General features: G+C 45.0%; 1 protein-coding gene across 1 annotated transcript in view; it reads right to left on the bottom strand.

Annotated features, from left to right (window-relative positions):
• The window catches only part of NEXMIF (neurite extension and migration factor), a 104,509-nt gene extending 91,165 nt beyond the window's left edge, over nucleotides 1-13,344 (bottom strand). Inside the window, exon 1 of the mRNA XM_082061696.1 lies at nucleotides 13,254-13,344. Within this exon, the coding sequence (XP_081917822.1) occupies nucleotides 13,254-13,303 (50 nt within the window). The 5' untranslated portion in view covers nucleotides 13,304-13,344. The remainder of the gene's footprint in view (nucleotides 1-13,253) is intronic.
• Nucleotides 13,345-22,266: the final 8,922 nt, after the last annotated feature.

Here is a 22,266-nt window from a genome sequence, read left to right on the forward strand (position 1 = left end):
CCCTCCACCCGCATCCCACACCCGGCGGGATCTCCATCACTGTGTCTTACACACCTACAGCTACTCATGTAGGGGAGCAGATGCTCAGCACTGGTCTACGTGGCTTCAGGTATCATTCTGGTAAACCAAGACCACAGCCCTGCACAAAACTTGCTTGTAAATACCCACGAGGAGCAAAAAGACAATGCATAACAGTTAGAAAAGAAGCAGCCACACTGTTCACACACCCCATAAACCTGATCTGCATTTCATCGGTGTGTAAAATCAGTCTAACAGCAAAGGGGTGAGCAAGCCCCACCTCCACATGACCTTGCATGTTTGTAGTACCTATATGTGGTTTTCCAAACACTATCTGCAAAGAGTGCACTCTGGAGAGAAACTGAGGCTCACCAATCCAGCTATTGCACTTCCATCTGTGTTTAGCTTGTTCCTCTGCTCCTTTGTGACTCACCAGAAAATAGAAGTAGAGGAAACCACTCACAGATTAAGCTGAAAAGCAAACACAGAGAAAAAAGGATTACTTCATGCTACGGAGTCCAGGCAGTACAGTAATGCTGCACACCAGTTGCTCCCCAAATTTGCCATGGTAGCATTTCTTACCCGTCTTCAATGAGACAAAGCACAGGAGACATGGTGGGTTGCATGCAGTGGTTAGAGAGAGGACTATATTAGTCTCTTAATGCAACCCCAGTGTTTTTATATGAAGCCTCCAGGCACAAAATGTCCTCAGGACAAGTGGTCTCATAATTGGTTAAAAAAGGCAGAGAGAGTCAATCTCTGAAACACGCGGCTTGCGGCCACCTATGTACTTCATTTCAGCACTAATTCTCTTCCCTCCATGGCCAAATTCTGCTATTTACTCCCACCTACATAACACCAGGCAGATGGGAAACACTGAGCATAATTCTTCACTCTTATCCCTCCCCGTGTCCCTCCAAAACCTGATTTGATTTCCTACGCATCGAGACAAAAATCATATTAAACTGCAGAGGAAAAAAAACCCCATAAAACCAAACCCAACCCAACCAGCTCTGCTACACGCAGGATTTGCATCTGATCCCAAATTTCCTTCACACCCAGTGCGTCCGTTTTGCAGATTTCTACTGTAGCAAGACTTTCATCCCTCCCTCCGCACAGCCACTGCTTGTCTTGTGGTGTGAGATTGAAGTAGACAAGTGTGAAAGAATCATATAGGGCTCAACATCATTAGGCTCATCCTGAAAGCACAAGAGTTGACAGGTCTGAGGAAACAACTTCCAGTTTTCCCCTGGGGCTCAGATTTGGGGGCCTGGAGGTTGGGGAGAGAAAGGAAGATCTGTAGAAAATAAAGGCAGAGAGGCTGGGTGTTTGTCTTTTCCTTTGCAATCTTGGCGCAGTCGTGAGGCTACCAGGGAGTCAAAAATTAGGAAGAATTAAATAACTATGAAAGCCTCAAGTTAAACATAAACCCAAACTGTGAAAACACAATGAAAGTTCAGCCTGTTAGAAATAATGTGCTGGGCAAAACATTAACACATCTACACTTGAAAGTCGTGAAAGAGTCAGAATCATCCTGTTTAAATGTATCGGTCAGACGAGATCTGATTTCAGGGCAGAGCATCCTGCAGATACATAAAAGAAAGTACTTCAATAGGCGTCATAACACAAACACCCATTTATTTTCTGTCAAATAAGATCGATGTCCTCTATCCACAAAATAACGTTCCCTGCAAAGTGCTCGAGTTCAGCTTGCTCACAGAAAAAGAGGTCACAGAATCAAACGCCCCAAAATGTTGCACTCATCAAGCAGGCTCAGCTGTGCACTTTAGGGCATTTGTCCTTAATTCAGACTGCTGTATTTGTCCGAAATAATTTATTTTTAAAAAAATACCCTCACCTTAAAGGTCTTAAAGATCAACTCTGTCTGAAAGGTCAACCAGACTTTTCCTGATTGAATCAATTGCAAAGTCAAGACTTCACCTACTGAAAAAGCCCAGTGGTTTAAAGCGTGTGGCCATGACAAATGCAACCCTTGCAATCACGTTGCAATTGAGGAACTGAGACACAGAAAGACAAAACCACATTTTTAGGAGCAGCAGTGACATTTGCAACACCTGCAGTCATTACAGGTAAATCCCATCTTCCTCAGTGGCTTGGGAAAGCGTAACTGGCATCTCTGAAATGAGAGCAGCAGCTTAATGTAATCATAGTGGGGGTTTGGTTTGGGTTCTTTGGAAGGTTTTGTGTGGTTTGGTTGGTTGGTTGAGTTTTTTTAATTTTTACTTTTTATTTGTATGTGGAAATAAGTGCGAACCGTTGAAGATCAAGTCAAACACGTTCCCCGCAGCCATGGCCATCAAACAGACAGGCAGCCGCGTTTGGTACCAGCTCTAACTTCTCACTGGCCTTTTAGCTCAGTCTTGTTCAGAAACCTCGGTAATAACTCAGCCTGGACAGCCCAGAGGCTCAGATCAGAGAGGAAAGGTCACCGATACACAACCCAATCAAGGTGGTACAGAAACACACTAATATGGTCTATCAGCCTGGGAACCCCAAAGCACCAGCCTCCGAAAGTGCATTTTTCAGCTCAGAAGGTAGGCAGTCTCCTCCTAGGAAAAGCTGCTGCATTCTCAGATGTGTCCATCATTTGAAACTGCCAGGTTGAGAAACATAATTGAAATTCAGTAACGCTCTGCTTCCCAATGCCTCCTCTTCCCACCGACGCTGCAGACGTGGTGCTCAGGGACATGGGTTAGACACGGGTTTGGCAGTGTTAGGTTTACACTTGGACTTAAGAGTCTTTTCGAACCTAAATAATTCTATGATTCTTTGGTGTCTGACCTGACAGACCTCAAACTGCCCAGGGTGACCCTGAAGTCATCTCGACTTGAGTTTCAGATTCCTCAGGATGGATAAAGTCCCATAAAAGTCAGATCACCTGCGTGGTTCTGTAGTGCCGCATTTCACAGAGAAACAAGGCAGAATGCTGCCAAGTATAGACAACGGCTCAACTCTAGTTTGCCTTTGCAACAATAGCGGTTCCTGTAACTTTTACCACAAGTTGTGTAGTATTCATCTTAACGCTTCTCTTCACAAATTCCTTGGGCTGTATTAAAAGAATACCTTTTCTTTTTCCCCACCTCTAAGCTAGATTTCCAACTCCTGCAGCTGCAAATAAGAGACTGGAAAAGCAGCCCAATGGCTCAGAAACTAGGTAAGGAACAAAAAGCAAACACCGTTAATTGTGTAAAAAGTATCACCTGATTTTGGAGAGGGTACTGCATGATTTTTTAAATAAATACACCTGGCATACTGGTTTCAAGGGGAATATATACTTACTAATTTCCAGCCCAGTGTCAGCTTTCTAGATAATCCCAAAGCAATGACTGTAACAGGATACAAACGTTCCAGATCATGGTTATGCCTCGGGTATTGAACAACAGTGATAAATAAAAGGTGGAATGAATATTTCAAGGGCTTGCAGGCAGTCATAGATGGGGACGAGAACTGAGCAACTCCTGACCCGAGCGGTCCCAAGGCACTGAGTGTGCTGGCTTTCAAAAGCCACAACTGGCCAAAATTCCCAAGAGCGAGCCACAGTTCGTGGCATTCCCATTGCTGACCCCCACAGTGGGATAGTTCTGCTGCTTGGTTTCCAGAGGATGGGCATTAGCGCTTCCGAAATCATTCCTCCCATCACATGTGGGTGTCCAAACACTGATGCGCCTAAAAATTTGCTTTTATCGTTCTGTGTCTCAGTCCCTTAAGTGCAACATGGGGAAGGTTTTTCAAAACTATAACTTTGTGGTTCCCAAGGTTGCTGGGAGGGGCTGATTCATCAGCATTCCCGATGTTCCTTGAAAAGCAAACAAGCGATGCATGTGAAGTCTCCTCTTTGTTATTTACTGATCTCTGATGCACCCCAAAACTGATTTAACAAGTCCCGCTTGTTGAAATGAAAAGCAGACAGAAGAAACTCTCCTCGCTGTTAAGGTGTTTGCCAGAAAACTCAACTAATATCTCCGTGCAGCACAGAAAGCCTCTCCCCAAACCTTTCATGTGTCTCTCTACACGTCAAGCTCCCTTTCTTCTTCCTTTTATCTTCATATTTAGATAATTCTCACTAAAAGCAAGGTGGTCGTTCTTGCAAAATTACCATAACATCTCTTGATGGACTTTTAAGATCTCTCCTGCTTGTTGCACAGTACTTGGGATGTGTTTTGCCATGAAGCGAGACATTGTTTATTCTTGTATTAGGAAGACAAAGTGTTTCCCACTTAAGGGCTTCATCTCTCTTAAAACATGCGGCGCAGCAGAAAGCGAGTGGCATAACTGAAGGGAAGAGACTCCTAACAGCAATTGAATTTCAATTTCATTGATTAGTAGTATCGCCAGCGTAAGGAGATTTAATGCCGAGCCTGGTGTAAATTGGATTCCAATTGCTGTCCCTGTGTAAAATGGGGTCTCACATAAAGGATTAAATGCAGGCCAAGGTTGCACAATGAACCCACTGGCTCATTCACAATCAGCTTTGTGTACTCATTAGAAAAGGGAGCTAATCACCCCAGTTTGTGCTGGTTTCAGAGCTGCCAGCACAAAAGGCCGTGACCTCCCACTGAGAGTCAAAGACAAAATATCCCGCTTTCTCCCATGTACGGAAAGCTCTCATTTTGTGCCTCCAGAATTCAACCTTCTGATGGGCCCGCAATAAAAATTAGCAATGATCAGCAAGATTCACGCACCCCTAAAATCACAATTACGTTGCTTAATATAGGAGGTGAATTAGGGAAATTAAACATCTGTCCGGCAAGGAGTCTACCCATGACCTAGTTCTGTCCCAGTGTGTGGCTTGCTTGTAAATGCATGAGGAGCATGTGCACTACAACAAAGCACAGACATTTCCTAAGCAATCTCATAGGTAATCAAAAAGATCATCTACATTTTAAGCGGCGCAGAGAAACGTATTCCTACGCCTGTCGGTACAGCACAGAAAAGCAGAGGAGTTAAACCACAAATCACATGTAGCAGAGAGATGGAAGCTTTGCCGGCGAGCGAAGCCTTTGTAGCAGTTAATGAAGCGCAGGCCAGCAGGTGAGTAGCCACATGGCATCTTCCCCCCTCACCCCTCTGGTCCTGCGAACAGCTGCTCGAAAACAAAACACAGTGTGAGGCTGGACACTGGACACAAGGTGTCTCTGTTCCGAATCCACTGGCTCCCGGCAGATGCCCGCCAAGGAGGTCAGGGCGCCCCAGCGATGCGGGCTGATGTGCTGCCCTGCACCGCCCGTCCTTCAACCCTCTGCACGCTTCCCTGGTGAAGCAACATCTGCTCAGCCCCTCGAAGCCCGGGTGACCAGCACTGCCGAAATCCCACCCCAGGCGCACAGGGCTGTCTCCCCACACGCCGCCTGCTGGATCCCACCTGCAGATGCTCACCATGTCTTCTCCCCAGACCCTCAGCACACCTTTGGCCATCATATTTCTCCAAGCAGATGTGTCTCCCTATCCCTCCCCATTCATCGCCTTGAAACAGCTCAGTGCCACCGCCATGAAATGTAGCGTCAGCAACACGGCTGCATGTTTTTAGCACAACAAACGTTTTGTTCTTTTTGAGATGATTTAATTGCCCTGTTTCCTTTTGCTCCTCTGTTCCTCCCCATCTCCCGGCTGTTTCACCAGGTCATTTCGCTCCCCGCAAGGCCAAGTACGACTCCGCAAAAAGAAGTGACAATATCACCAATTAGCTCATGAAAAATGCCACGGACGCTTCTGTGGCCCAAAGCATCTCCCCAGCCAGGAGACGGGCTGCTCCACCAGCCCATGGACCTTCGTTGTACAGAGCCTAATGGACCACAGCACGACTGCAACACAGATGCTAATAAATAACAGCCCAGAGACACCACTGACTGCTTGCAGTGCCGGAGTAAAATGAGAAGCATTACTCCAACACAGACCTGTCCAGAACTCGCCCTGGGTTGTGCACAGAGAGGTGTCACGTAAGCAATAAACTCCATCCACTTCATGAGGATTTCACGGAAAAGTAAAATATAAGAATGGTTTGGATCAGAAAAGGTTTAAATGTTTTAAATGGCCAGATCCTGCATTATGTTAAATTATCCTTTGGCTAGAATATAATAATTGGTTTCCAAATTCTCTTTTACTATAGAAAGCTCCAGGCCAAAGAAAAAACTTCCAGCATCTTCATATCAGGAAAACAAAGTTTGAAATTCCAAGTAATCTGAGAAGATGGGACCAATTAACACAACATGTTTAATTGCACATGCAGCCTTTGCAAAGACCGAAGGGGAAGCAATCGCTTGTTGTCTTGTGAAGGAAAGGAACCCGATGCAGACAAGTGAAACCACAGCACTTCTGCAAGGAACAACCAACGCTGGGGCACACAATGGATCTGGTGCAAAAGCATAATACAGAAAAATGAAGAGTTAATCCGCTTATCCCTTCCTCTGCCCCTCCCCAAGCAAGGGTATAACCAGGAGCGGCCCCTCCCCGTGTGCCAGCCCAGCCCGGGCCCTGCGACACCTCACGCGTGGCCGGGGAGAGCAGGGCGGGTCAAGGCAACTGCACAAACGAGGAGGAAAAGCTCAGGATGAGAGTTTTTATATGTATTATATTAGAAAAAAAAAATATTTTTAAATGTTTAATGGGTTGGATGAAATTCGTAGAGCTTACTGAAGGAATAATTCTGAAGGTGGACCATCCAAAAACATGCTGAAAGGCTGCTTTTTGTCGATGGGGAAAAATTCCTCTGTCCACAGAGGCCTTTGTCAGGCAAATAAGATCTTCTGTCAGCAGCTGCACACAAATTCTCCCTTTCTGGAGGATAAAATCTGATTGTGCGTACATCTGAGATGATGTTATCTATTCACTACCTATTGACACATAATGCAGTTGGTAAAAACAGTTTAACCTAACATCTCATTCTTTGTCTTTAAAAAAGAAAGAATGAAAAGATGTAGGCCTATGGCACCAGCTACAGTCCAGATTTCTCTCTCTCTGCCAATTTCTATATAAACAAAAAGAGTTTTATTAAATGATGATCTGTTGACAATAAGAAGGCAGAGTACTCTGGATGCTTTTCAGTGAGACCAATTTTTAATTTATTTTTTTCAAGGATATATGAGAAAAAGCCACATCCAAATGACACACAGAAGTCACAGAGCATTCAAATTACCTCCTGAGATTTTAGGCTGAACAATCCCACAACAGTTAGTGAAAACACACAGATTTTTTTGGTCAGAGGTGCAACATACAGACCAGTTTGAAGTCACTGCATCATTTCATAATATTGATTGTTTTATTATCCCGGGAAGTCACTGCTTTGTAGCTTAATATTTCACTAACATGATGCTCTTGCGACATACTGAAGCACTTCAAAAATTCCACCTAGCATTTATGCAGCTCGACCTGCAACAAGAGCATGAATCTCTCTGCTTCTCCGTCAATATATTCACAGGATTCTCCCACCAAGATGATAATACTCAATCTGCACTTATTTTCCAGATCATCAACTGGACTTCTGCACGCCTTACAACCTGGTCTTTGGCATTCTCAGCAAGAGCAGCATTAGGTCCAATGATCATTATCTCCACGACTTCAATTTTCCCCTCAGCCTCTTGCAATCTTAAACCAACGCTTTCCAACTTCTTATCCACTGCAGCGTGAATAGCATCTCGCTTTTCTATAATGTCTGCCAACCACTTAGCAAGCCCAGCCCTGCTTGATAAGCCAAATCCATGGCTCCTGACAGCACGAAGCTGCAAGCAGTCAAGCCTGACCCCCCCAGCTAGAAGGAAGTTTGAAAGTGAAATACCAGCTCCTCAGCATGTCCAGTCTGGCTCATTGTTCCCCAGCAGCTATTATTACCGAAAGCAAACAGTAACTAACATCCCATCCCCAGGATCACCCCCACCAGCTCCTAGAAGCTGCCCACCTTTGCAATACATCAGTCAACCTGTTAAAGGTCCACACAGGTTTTTTTGCAGCTGGGCCAGATAAATAAGCTTTTCACTTCTAAATATCGGACTGTACATGCCAGGTATTACAGCCCAACTCCAGGGGTAATACTGACAAGGCAAACCAAGTGAGGGAAATGCAGAATTTGCCGTTCAGAGCTGGGAGAGGTGAGAGAAGCGCCTGAAGCTGCCAGTGCTGCGGTCCTGCCCTTGCGACTCCAGCCACAGCAATTCAAGATGCACAGACCAGACGAGTTTCTTCCCGTCTCATGGCAAGTTAGGAAAACAGCTACCTAGGTATAAAACCACACACCATCTCCTTTACAGTAATATGCTGACTGATTTCCTTTTTACGTCTGAATTCGGATCCCAATGTTAGGGCTGGGGAGCAGCGTGGTTCCCACTGCACCGCCCCATGAACTGCCCTCGCTCCCAATGACAAGGCTGATCTCTTCTTACCGATTTAAACCCACCTTGTTTTTTGTCAGGGAGCTACGAGGAATCAGCTGTGGGATAAGGAAAGAAATTCTGTTAAATAAAGGCGCTTTGGTTGAGGAGGGAGGAGCACAGAAGAAGGAGGAAGGCTAGAAAATACATTACCTCTCTTCAAACCCCCAGATATAACGCACTAAAAACTGTTTCTTCCATCACGTGAAGAATACAATCAGTATCGAACTGCACATACTCTAGAGAACTAATACCCAAAGGACGATCTCTGAGGTCTTTTCCAACCCAGTCGATTCTGTGATTCTGTGTGTGTGTGACCCCAACAGAACATTTCATGTGTCATCCTGCAGACAGCTCTGAATTGCAGCCTCTTGCACTGGGAGACAAACCAGGGTTGGGTGGGAAGACCAGGAAGGGTTAGGAAGATGACAGCTACCTGTAATTTTTTCTTCTTGGTTCCCTGCTCAGCCACCAGCACCTCCTAACGCACCCTCGCTCTTCTCCACGTGCCTCAGACGTGCAGAGGCTCATGTTCGGATTGAAAAGTGGGAACCAGGAGAGCTGGGGAGGAAGGAATGGGGAAGTATATTCGTGGTCCTCGAGAGCCACTCCTGGAGATGGGAACAAAGACCGCGACGAGTGGAGAATCTGAGGATGAAGTGACTTCAGACTGGCGTGAAACGCTGCCTCACGCAGCACCCACAGCGGGCAAGTTCCTGGCACAAGAAAGCAGAACCCAACAGCTTGAGAGTTTTTTTTATTTCTTCCTTTAAGAGCTACATAATTGTTCTGCCTAATAATAATGGACTTGTTACTGCTCCCGCTATCCTCAAAGGGAACAAAATCAGGCTTGGCATTTGTAATTATGAATGCTAAATCAGAAGTTACCGAGTGTCACGTTAAGAGAATGGAGGGCATGATCCTGGGCAGCGTCAAGTGCTCTGAGCCTCACTCAGCGGAACGGTTAAGCATCTATTAATATATTTTTTTGTTGTTTTTAATATACTTAAATTCATTCTGCCCGTGTCTAAAAGGATGTACTCAAGTCAATGCACAGCAGAGAAGAGAGGTTCGCTGGGGCCAGGAGAAAGTCTTCCCCATGGAGAGCCCACCCCAGGCTGGGTGAGAACAGGGGGCCGGGGGTTGGCCCGGCCGGGCCGGGATGCAGGAGCTGACCCAGCACCAGCATCAGCATCCGCTCCGCGCTCAGGTGGGCACGCGACAGAGAAGGAAATCGGGGTCAGACAGAACCGATCAGGCTCCAAGAGTCCAATCGCAAATTGTACCCTTAAGGACTCCGAAGCATTTGTTGCTCGAGCTAGTGGATGTCTCATCCTATTTACATAATATATGACCTAATTTTGCATTTGCTGAGTATTTAATTACAGCCAATTGAATACAAAAATGACTCAAAATACTCTCAGCACTAATAATTAATGTTTTAATTGTGTTTTTCTTGTGGAGTTGTTGTTTTGTTGTGTTTTTTTTTTTTTCCCCACATGCAGAATTTAAACATTTTGAGCACATACCAAAAAAATAAGAAGAAATAAATGAAAATACATCACTCCTGGAGCCAGCTCTGAAGGGACAAGTGCTTGCTCAACATGGTGGCCTTCTCTTCCTTCATGGAAACAGGAATGCTGTATTTCATGCTCCTGCTACCAGAATTAATAATTCTAGCATATTTTTTGAACTAGAACCTCTGTCAGTTCACTCGCCCAACTCTGTCCCGGCCCTGTCAAGCCAGGAAGCATCATCCGCTCGCCTCGGGCAGAGCTGAGACACAACTGTGTTGAAAGGAATTCGAGCACAGCTGCTGCAGGATTGCTCTCCCAGCACACGACAAAACGTCTCTGGGAGCAGCAGCAAACTATTCATCAGTACCTGTGAGATACTTAACGGGAACTTCCTTAATAAGTGGGTTATTTTCACCCCACATTGGGCTACATCACTAAACTGTTCATGGGTGATCCAATCCTGACCATTCAGGAGTGGGACCTGCTTTGTGATATTGCATTTCAGCTGATCAAATTGTAAAGGAAAGATGATTTAAGCAAGCCAGTTCAAAACGTTTCCAAAACTGGTTCAAACTTCAGAGAATGCGATACTTTAAAAAAAAAAAAAGGCAAAAGGACTAATAATTGTAGGACTGTCCACATACCTTAAATCAAAAGGGCTCACATGTTGTTAACATACAAATCCTTCAAGGTATCGCTACCATGGTGCAACAGAGAAGTATCAGCCTTCCCGCAGCATATCCAACACAAGTGCTCTCTGTATTTTCTTCCCTAGAAGTGACTCAGATAATGACAGCAAGTGGCAAATTAAATCATACCAGTGCTATCTGAAAGCTGCAATCCTTTATAATTAAGGGGGGTTTGTTTGTTTAGCCAAAGAAAAAAAAATCACATTTCTAAAGAGCTTATATCAAGGATAAGGGCCCATTGGTTTTAGGTTTTTCTTTTAATAATGTTATTTTTGAAACAAACCAAAACCAAACCACAAACACACCAAACAAACAAAAGCCCCAAACCAAACCTCTGCTTAGACCACCTTTTAGAGTTTATCGTAAATTAAAAAAAGCCTTAGTCTGTAAAGCAGTGTCCCTGCAGAGCCAAGGAGTGCTCGAGACACCCACCCAAAGATCTCCACCATTTGTTTTCACCTTAAACAAACTACTGGGTGAAATTAACTATTATTTCAGGAATTACAGTTTTACTAAAATGATAATATGCTTCTCCCAATTCTTCTGCAGAAAAGATAACTGCACTATTACATGGACATAAATGAGTAATTAGACACCAAAACCCCATAAAGTTGTAGAAAGGTCTTTTAGCTTTTAAGATCAATAAAAATTATTATGCTCAGCATTTCTCTCTCAAGATACTTATACCACGCTTATCACCCTGGTCTCCAATACAAGAAGAGCAGAAAGCCTGTTCACACACAGCATATTTAATCTTTAAATGCTTGACAAGCATCAGCCAATATTCAGAAGTCCCTTGTGAGTTGTCTGAAGGAGCAGGTTGGCTGGGGCGGTGACGTGGTGCCCAGGAGGGGCCTTGGGCAGACACACTGCGCAAGGAGCCTGATCCAGCAAGCCCACGTGCAACCCAAACCTGCGGGTACCCCGGCTCACAAACGCCTTCCCTACAGCGCTGAGCCCGAAGCGTCTCCCCACAGCTCTCCAACACTCTGCCAGTAACTGTCCCCTGAGGCTCCTGCTGGTCCCAGTCTCCTGGACACGGTCTCCAGCTCTGGAAGGTGCGCCAGGCTCGGGCTCGCAGTCCCAAGTGGTCAGAGACTAATAGGATTTCATATTTCACTGCCCTTTTTTATTTTAAAAATTTAATTATTATTTTTAAAATAATCACCTTGTCCAGTGTTAAACTCTTCTATGCACTCTGTATTTAATTCAGATTTCAGGGCTCCATCCAGGGATCCGAGCCCTTAGAATTATGATGCTGCAGCAGCCAAGTCTTTTATTAAATGCAATCCCCAATGACCTCTGACATCAGAGCCACAATAACTAATCAAGCAATTATCAGTGAATGTCTTTGGGCAACACTCAGTACCAACATGAGAAAAAAAGATTGGAAACAATCTCAGGATCTGGATTTGTGGAAACCTGGCCCAGCGTGCATTACCCACGATGATCCCAGATGATGACTGTAGAATCACTTAGTGCCTTTTGTTCGAATATAGGAAAACCAGAGATCAGAGAAGACCACCTCATGGGTAAGGCTGTCATGGCCAGAGTCCGTGTCAGCAATGACACGCGGATCCGCTTCTGCCGTCATTTGGTGAGGCAGCAGACAGGTCCTCCTGACCTGGAGACCTGGCAGGCTTCGATGCAGAAGAAAGAGCAACACTACCTATAAATGCGCTTTAATGCGTCACTCTTATTGCTCCTGATTCCCCAGATTAGATTTGGTTTCATTTTTAAATGGGAATTAGATCTTCATCAACCTTGAATGTTCATTCTCCGTCTACCAGTTATACACATTATCTATTCATTCTTGCTGGGCTCTAGCAAAGATTGCCTGAATACCTCTTGGAAATGAAGAGACTTTGTAATTACTAGTCTTGATTAATAAACACAGCCTCAACCAATATCTAATCTGACTTCTAACTATAGAGACCCTAAATAATCTTACATTTTGTTGAAGTCCAGAACATGGCGGGGGAGTTGGAGGGTGGAATCTGGAAAAATTCCTCTAAGAACTTGCTTTATTTTTTTATTTACTATCTAGTATCATTCAGTTTCTTAATTAGCTATTTTCTGTGAAGGTTTTGTTAATTTTAATAGCAAATACACAATGCAACTCCACATATCCATGTGTTTTAGCCACTAATTAACTACTATTGAACACATAGCTTCTGACTGGAGCTTGAACATATTTTCATCTCAACAGAACAGCTATGAAGCTTCCCAGGCTCTTATGTTTACAAGGTCCACAAACATTTCCAGGAAAGGAACACATGAGATATTATCTGAATCATTATGCCCACAAGTTAATCTGTGAAGGACGACTGAGAAGAGAGTGGTTAATAAGTAAGGAGGAATGTCTAATCTCCCACAGTGGTTCGGCAGCTGCACATTCCCTCGCTTCCTTCTGCCCAGACCAGGGTTCTCCATGTAGGAGGAGAAAGGGGAGAAGGAAAAGAGAGGGGGAAAAAAAGAGAGAGAGAAGAAAAAAAATAAAGCTTCTTTTGTCTTCAACACATTTTGTAGTTTCTGTTTAGTATTTTAATGAAATATTCACTGTTCTTGTATTTTATACTTTAATTATTCATTACTGAAATCAGTTTAAAGAGCTGCTGTGCTCCAAAATGCAGTTCTAAAAACGATACCTGGGTAGTTTAGTGACTTTCATCTCAAGTCTGCTCTGCTCGCAAGTCATGGAGCCCCTTCCTCTTCATGAGAACGTGCCAAACTCAACATAGACACCAACAGGCAAGATGAGCTTCTCGTTGTCCTGCTGCCACTTCCAGCACGGTGGCGGTCAGGGCTGCCCACACATCGCATGTCGAAGCAGCAGCAGAGGCATCCGCTGGGTAATTCTGCCCTGGCACGATGGTGAAAGGTCACTGCAACGGTTGACCGCACAGGTCATGTTTAGGTGGTGTGGAAGGGCTGTGATGTCAGCTAGGGTCCACAATGCAAGCACAAGAGATGAGACACATCAAAAAAACTTACAGGTAAAAGATAGAAAAAAGGAGACAGAAAAATAGAGTTGGACTTGCGGCAGTCAGCGACACAGCTGGGAGCCGGACCCATGGACAGGCTCCTCCACCCATGGCCGATCTTCTCCTTCAGGGCTGCCCTCTGCATGCAGTGCTGTGCACAAGGTTCACAGCCCATCAAGTACTTGGGATGGTGCCACTGCGTGCTTTGCAGATAAAGCCTCACTCCATTCTACACACAGCAACATGCAGCTACAGTAAATGGAAATTTAGAGTTCATTTTGCACATTGTCACAGAAAGATGTGTCCACAGACAACACAAAAACCTGTTGCATTGGCAGGGCCTAACAACAAAATTCTTGCCTAAAACTTCGCGGTTTGTCTTTGAAAGAAAACACGGGCTCTCATCACCTCAGCTTTGCTGACACGGGGCAGCTTTCAAAAGCAAAGTCCCAATGAAGGGTGCAGTTTTTGACAAATTACCGTGGTCAGACAAGCCTGAGGGTCCCTATCATCTGCCAACACATCTGAAAACACATTCCCCAGTCTTCCCTAAAAGTGCAGCTCATGGTGGTGATGACCCCAAGTCCTGGCTACTGATGCTGTGAAGGTGCAGAACAGGGAGATGATTTCAAACAGCTCACAGTTCAACTTCCTATCGCTGCTAAGGGAAGTGGGAATAGAAACAAGCAGACCTTACTGGTCAATATGACAGTCATTTGTCACCAGCTTAACTGTTGTCAGGTTTGGAACACTTCATTTTTTTTGCCTCTTCAGCATCAACGGTGAAGGAGTTAATTAAGAAAGATACTGCAGTATCTGTGAAGTATCTGAGAAGTCTCCCAGGAGAGAAAGCAAGACATCTGTTGGAGTATTTTTGAAAGCAGCAATGGAAGTTGACAGGGCAAGTTCAAGGGGGGTTCTTGTTAGAATGACAACTGGCAAGATAAAAATTGGCCACAAAAGCAGAGGGGAGCGACTTGTGCCTCACGTAAGGGAAGAGAGGGGCCGAGATGGCCACTGCTGCATGTTCATGTGCTGCACATCTCCCAGGCCAAGCGAGGAGAGTGTCCGTGTTCTCCTGCAGCCGGACACCCAATGAGGACACCGATGAGGAGCTGGACACCTGGGCAGGATCTCCCAGACAACACAGGTTGTCTGCAGGCTCCTTTCCGTTCTGCTTCATTAACTAAACTCCATGTGCTGGGTTCGGCTGGGACAGAGTTAATTTTCACAGGAAGCTGGGAGGGGACACAGCCAGGACAGCTGACCCAAACTGGATATTCCATACAATAGATGTCACACTCAGTATATAAACACTGGAGCTGGCCCAGGGAGGGAATTGCTGCTCAGGAGCCAGATGGGCATCGGTTTTCCAGGTTGGTGAGCGACTGCATTGTGTATAATATATTCTTTTATTGTTGTTTATCTTTTCCTTTTTGCTGTCCTGTTAAACTATTGTTATCCCAGCCCAGGAGTTTCACCTTCTTTTTCAATTCTCCTCCCCATCCCACTGCAGGGGGGAAGGGGCAGGAATGAGCGAGGGGAGAGGTGGTCTTAAGTGTGGTCCTAATTGCTGGCTGGAGCTAAACCTCTACACAAAGATTTATTAGCAGTTGGAAAGAGGGGAAGTGGAGAGGATAGAGGCCAAACCAGGCATCCCCCATAGGGAGATAAGAGAAATAAAAGGCTCTGAAAGGTCACTTATGCAGAGCATTGAGGACGACTCCAACAGCGATTCCATACAAAGCCCATGGATTTGTTTCTGTGAAGTCCTGCCTCCTAGAGGAAAGTCCTGCCTCCTAGAGGAAAAGGAGGAATGAGACGATGGGAGAGGAAGGTGTGGTTACAAAAGAAAGAGCAAAAGGTAAAAAAAATCCCCAATCCCCTCAAAAAGCATTGTTTAGTTTAACTAATATTTTCTCCTGCTGTACATGTATCTATCTAAATACCTAAATAATCATTTGCTGAAAAATACGCCGCTATTATTTCTTGAACATTAGGTACAATGTAAAATTGGACCCTGAGAGTAATTACGAGGTTCAGGATAATGCTACTATTATTTCTGGTGCTCGGTTTCTGTAAATAGTGTCTAATGCATCTCAGAAGCTCACTATTAATCACAAAAAAATAATAATGTCTCTCTGCCTAATTCATAAACTCTGAATACTAAATACTTTCAGACTGTGTTTTGTTTGTTGTTTGTTTGTGGGGTTTTTTTTTGTTTTTTAAGAACTCTAAATTTCCAAAACATCTAGAGGGCTCCTAAGGAACAGCATAAAACAAATACTTTGCATTTTCAAAATTAAAATTCTGGAAGAAGCTTCAAACCTAACACCAAACACTTATGCAACTTGAATTTTAACCATTCTAACATCCTTAATCTTCATCATGTTTAGTACATTACATTTCTTTGACAACTAATCAATCAAAGGCATCATACCTTCTATAAAGCTGCCAATTCAGTGTCATTTTGCCCTCTCTCAACAATGATTTATTTTCTACAGAAACGTCCGTGTTTATTCCATATATGCCTATTTTTATATATAAAAATATAGCAGAACAGATAGGGAAAGAAGAAAAGCAAAGCAGCCAACGCAATATTGCATTACTCGGGATTGTCAAGAAGGAATCCGCGGCTTCCATGGATCCACAGCCTCTTGTCAACAAATCATCGAGGACATCCCAACGACTTGGTGTTCAACAAGGGAAAGCAAAGGATTGGCTCTAAAAGGGCTAAGAAGCTCTGCAAAGAGGCCGGCAAAGACCCAACAGCAGTAATAAGCTCTTTGAAATGAACAGAGAGGAGCAGCTCACAGTTCTGGCAGAGGGAAAGCACGAGACAACTTTGAAATACAGTCTGCTAGTTATGCTCAGTGAGGATAGCGCTACCAAAAATAAATCCGTGGAATACATAACTATTTGTCCGTGACCTGACATAAATGTCACAAAAGATAAAGGAAGAGTGGAAAGAGATCAACATTAAAAACTAACAAAAGCAACAGCATAAAACTGTTCAAGAAAATGCCAGTTCCAAAATCGCAGCAAATCTCTCCCAAACAGGAAAGCAAACATCTAGGGATGCCCACCGAGAGCAGATGTCTCCTGGGGAATTCTGCCTAGCAGAAAGGTAGATCTTTCTGTAAAGTTCTGCTCTTCTCAAAAGCACAGGGGTTTTCAAAACAAGATTGATTTCCTTAATCGGAACAACAGCACAGGCTAATTCCATTGTTTTCAATGGAGCTGAATTTGAAAGGTCTATTCACATGTAATGGTACCTTCTGGGGAAAAGGCAGCAAGGAATCAATTTTACAAACCACAGTGATTGAGGCCATTTAAAAAACAACAAAAACAATTAAACCTTTCACAACAATTCAAAGACCCCTCGTGGAAAGCATCCAATAGCCACACAAGCAGACCATCCTTGCTGCAGCACATCTGGCGCCTCACCGCTGCATTTCCACCCCTGGACACCCACAGATACCCTGAACCAAGAGCTCCTGCCTACATGGTTTCACTTTACTCCTGGAAGCACCTTTCTCTGGACAACTTCAGGGAAAGGAATGAAGACCCAGGACCTACTCTGGCTCAATGGCGAGGAGTTAATGGTGCAGGGTCACCATCCCTACAGGGGCCTTGCGAAAGGGCAGGGACAGAGAGAAGAAAAATCTGAAATAATGCCTGCAAGCAAGTTCTGTCAACACTGACTGGTAGCTGATATAAAGATATATCTGGCCTACAAGCCTCCCACTCAGCATAAAAGCAAACCCACCCCAACCATGGCAGGATTGCTCTCAACCATTTTTAAGAAGAACGCGAGCATTTCAAATCTGAGACTCTGAATGACTTACTAGGAGAGGAGGGGAGGACGGCTTCCACCTGCAGGTAAAGCTTACAGCCAAGCAGTGCTGGTAGATTTGGGTGGGTTACAGAATGACCTTTTCACACCACAACAGTGCCCATAATTTGCTGAACTAACTTTTCCTCCTGCTGCTTTTGAATATATCAAATGACTTTCAAGCTAAGGCTCAAGTCTTGAAAGCTTGTTACAATCCATCCTGGAGTCAGCTTCAATTTCATGTGCTGGGCACAAATCCTACAACACCCTGTGAGCTTTCGAGATATAAAGTTCTGCCTAAGTTTTACATTTTACTGCACTAGTACTGAGAAAATAAAGTGATCCAAGGTCATAGCAGGTTCTAAAAGGACCATAGGTACATCCCATCTCATTTCTGAAAGGTACACGGAACACCTCTTCTTCAGAAATTTTTGTAGCTCTATTTCATCTCTCTATGAGATTTCAGGGAAACTATTTTAGACTGCACAATTTGAGGTACAAAACTTTGCATGAAAACTATAAGTACATACTTTCTCGGCAGCAAAATGTATCGCAGTCCAGATTTAACTGTTTTCCTTTGTCTTAATCATGTTTCAGGGGTTCCTGCAAACATCACAAAGAAACAGCAATTCCCCCACCCCAAAAGTCAACCCAACAAGATACCGTGTCTGTGTAACTGTGCCTTGCCCTGCCTGTCCAACATGAAGGTTAGTCAAGCCTGGAAGGAATTGTTCTGTCTGGGCAAGGATCAGTAACATCCTAGAGCTGGACAGCAATGAGGGGAAGGACAGAGAGAAACTATCAGATATTAATCTTTTAATAAAGAAATAGAGATATTGATAAACTCATACTTACCCCCTGCGTATAATCTCTATTTTAGGTAGCTCAGGAAGCACCTTATAGAAGCAGACTTGTCATCCATTAAAAGGTGCAAGACAAGGCCGCTCTGACTCCTGAGGTCCTGGAGCGCTGCTCTGGCAGGTGACATGTCCCCGCAGTTACTCCTCCATCCTCTTATTCTAATGAATCTTGTTTACTCCGCTCCTGTGCACCTCCAGACAAAAATGGCCCTTTAGCTGCTGCACATCTTATTTGTCCTTGCTTCTGCAATAAGCACTCACATCAATGAGTGTTTAAAACAGTGCAAAATTCAAAAGAAACTCCCCTAGGTGGTCTATGCATACAAATAAGTATATATTTTGCTTTTTTCATAAAAAGACACCCTGCAGGTTTCAAGCTTCTCTCACTGCAAGAGACATTCTCAGGCAACAATGCTGATTTGGTGTAAGCTGATCCATATCGCTGGATCCTGCCTTTGTTTTTGGCAGTCCCCTTTCAAGGTGACTAAATTAAAGCGCTAGTACAGTTCCATGCAGCCCAACAAGGGGCAAGGCTTTTTGCGAAATCTGAAAGGCTCAATAAGATGAAGCAGACCTTCAAGCTAAATAATTAGGTTATTAAAAGAAGGAAAAAAACCAAAACCAAACAACAGCAAACAAAACAACATCCATGTTGCTCCAGGAATGTCAACTGGTAATGCTGGAACTGTGAAGATAACGGCAGCCAGGAGAAACCAACACCGAACCTCCTGAATCGGACTCATTCAAAACCCCCGACATTTAACGGTCAAGGTTATAGGTAAAGTCTAAGAAGCTGCTTCCTCAGTGAACCTGATTTATATGAACACAACCGGTTCAGATCATGTCACGCAATACAATGGGTCAGCCCAAACCACGCGGCGTGTCACTGACCCCAGCACTTCCAAAACCAGCATGCACAGCGCATACAAACAGGCAAATGGAAAACTTATCTACGTTCTTTTTAAGTGCATGAGCCTGAAATTGCTAAGAAAAAAATATTTGCTGTCTGCACCTGTGTGAAATTGAGATTGCGGCTGTAAGTGCTCTCAACACTATGCATGCTGTCGCACCAATACACTAATCACTGAAGGATCTTCAACAGTCCTGTTAAAATGCAACAGCAAAGAGCAAATTTCCTAATCTAACACAATTCCGAGGATTATCAGATGCACCTTCCTTCACAGCAAAACAAGGGCTTGTCAATATGGGGACCTATGTACACCCCGGGCTAAGATTTCAGTAAAGTAGCCCAGGCCCCATGTGAACACCGGCCACATGCAGCATATCGATGCACGCTATTCTACAGCATATTTTCAGTTTTTTCATATGGTAAATCACCTCCAATGAGGTGTTCTTCACATACATCAAGACTGTCCTTGACACCTTAGCTTACCACACAAGAGCCTTTCAGCTTGTCTAAAACCGCACCCTTCAGATGACATGGCAAGCGACAGACTCAGGGTAACCCTGGCAAGTCATGCCTGGATGTTCACAGTGCTCTAATCTCAGCAGAAGATCTGGAAAGCACAATCTCCAGATATGGTAGGTACCTCCTGCTCCTGCCAAAGCAGACTCCTCACGTTGGAGATGTCTCGGCGGCTCTGGCTCATTCCCCTCTTGAGCCCAGCCTTCACGTCCTCCTCACCTGCGAGATCTCTTCCAGCCTTGAAGAAGCTGGAGAGTAAAACCATGTGCAAGGCCACGTCCACAGCCCAGAAGCAGGTAAATCAGGCCACACGACCAGGACAGCTGGGCACCGACAGGGCAGAGGAACTATCTGGGTCACGGTACGCTGAAACCACAGCCCAGCAAAGCTCCAGAGCCAGCGGCAGCACCACAGGGAGAGGCCCGGGGAGGTTTAGTGCCTACTCTGCATAAGCTCAGCTTACAGACTCAAGGCCAGACTGCTGCAAACTAAAATAGCTGCTGCATAAAAGGCACAGCCAGCTCTGCATATTCAAGATCAGAGCAGAGATAAATGATGAGATTCTCTGTGCTATGCACAAAAGCCCAAAATCACCAGTGCATTTACAGTTCAATATTCTCCTAATCCCATCTTTATTTCTAGTGCATAAATAAAGCTCATTACAAATTATTTTCTTCAGAAACCTACTAGCAACCCAAAATAATTCATGAATGTGCTGTTTGCATTTATACATCCTTGACACCCACAGTAAACATCAAAACAAGGAATTCAGTCAGTCACGTTGGTTGTAATACATAATTTCTCCTTTCTCTGTGGATTCTGTCACAGCTACACCCAGCAAACTCCTTCAGCAGCATATTTTGTTATTAGGTATACATATATACAGGCACACGTGTCCACTTCATGGGGACGCTTTTCAGTGTCCACCTTGCTTTCCTGCATGAGCAAAGGCGTTTTGTGACAACATACATGCACGTATTGAATAATCTATTTGTTAAAAACAATAATAATAAAAAGAATGAATGTTTTCTTTCTCAGTCTTGACCAAACACAAAGCCACCTGCTTTCTTTGTTCCGGTATCGCACGGTGCCTCCTCTCCTCGCTCTGCACCGTTTGCCCCCCAGCTGCAGTAAATCGTGCAGCTCCGAGGTGCCGGCAGCGGATGCGCCGGAGGCGTCAGACGGCCCTGCAGCCTCTCCCGCACCGCGAGAGCCGGAGCATCCGCCAGCCCAGGCACGGCTGGTATGGGACGCGACCGTCCCACCACCGGCTGCGTGACGCCCTCCCTGCACCCAGGGGACAAAGCTGATCCAGCAGGATTTGCTTTGCTTTCAGTATTTCCTTCCTTGAGCGCGTAAACCGGATAGAGACTTTAACAAAGAAATTTAGAGCTAGAATTCCCCTTTAGAAAAAAAAAAATCATTATTATTCAAAGACCACGCACACAACCACCAGGAACACATCACCACCCGGACCAAACACAGCATGAGAAGCGCGGCCAGACGCGTGCGGTGGCTGCACACACACCTTGCAAAGAATACAAGACGTAGCCAGGTGTTAACCAGCCTCGGTGTCTCTGCCACCAGGCGCAGCGGATGTGTGTAACCTCCAAAGTGGTTTTAGTCACAGTATATCTTTAGCACGGAACGGAACACAACACAAGTATTAAGCAGCAAAACTTCATTAATGTTTATAAATATATAAAGGGGGAGTGTCAGGAGGATGGAGCCAGGCTCTTCTCGGTGACAACCAATGATAGGACAAGGGGCAATGGGTGCAAACTGGAACACAGGAGGTTCCACTTAAATATGAGAAGAAACTTCCTGGTGAGGGTGGCAGAGCCTGGCCCAGGCTGCCCAGGGGGTTGTGGAGGCTCCTTCTGTGCAGACATTCCAACCCGCCTGGACACCTTCCTGTGTAACCTCATCTGGGTGTTCCTGCTCCATGGGGGGATTGCACTGGATGAGCTTTCCAGGGCCCTTCCAACCCCTGACATTCTGTGACTGATTCTGTGAAAACCACGGCAAGTGACAGCCGATCAGACGCGGGAGATGCTGGGGATGAGGGATGGATGCGTGCTGCGTCATTCTTGCGTGGCCTTGATCCCAAGCATGCCCTGTACTAGCAGCAGCACTGGAGAAGCCCCACACACCTCCTGCTCCTCGGGGCTGCACCAGAGCAGATTGTGGTTGCGTGACCCACAGAGGGGCCAACGGGCGACCGATTCCAGCACTGGCCCCTTCATGATGATTACCAGTGTCACAGCAAAAAACACCAACGCAGCTATCGCCAGCTCTCACAGGCGCCCACCTTTGCAGAAACCAGATCTCCTGCTTGCACGACACTCAACAACATCCAAGTGAGCAGCTCTGCAGGATCTGGTCTGATCTCACCTTAGAGAACACAGCCATGGCAGCCCGAGCTGCACCAGGACTGCATTTCTGAGGGCTGTGGGTAGCACAAGAATAAGACGCAAAGAGGAACTCTCGTTACCTGCCCTGCGCTGAATTAGACAAACACAATCCTCCTGATTGCATATGCAAGGTAAAATTAAG

Source organism: Streptopelia decaocto (genome assembly GCF_964273445.1).
Source record: "Streptopelia decaocto genome assembly, chromosome: 10".
Lineage (NCBI taxonomy): Eukaryota > Metazoa > Chordata > Aves > Columbiformes > Columbidae > Streptopelia > Streptopelia decaocto.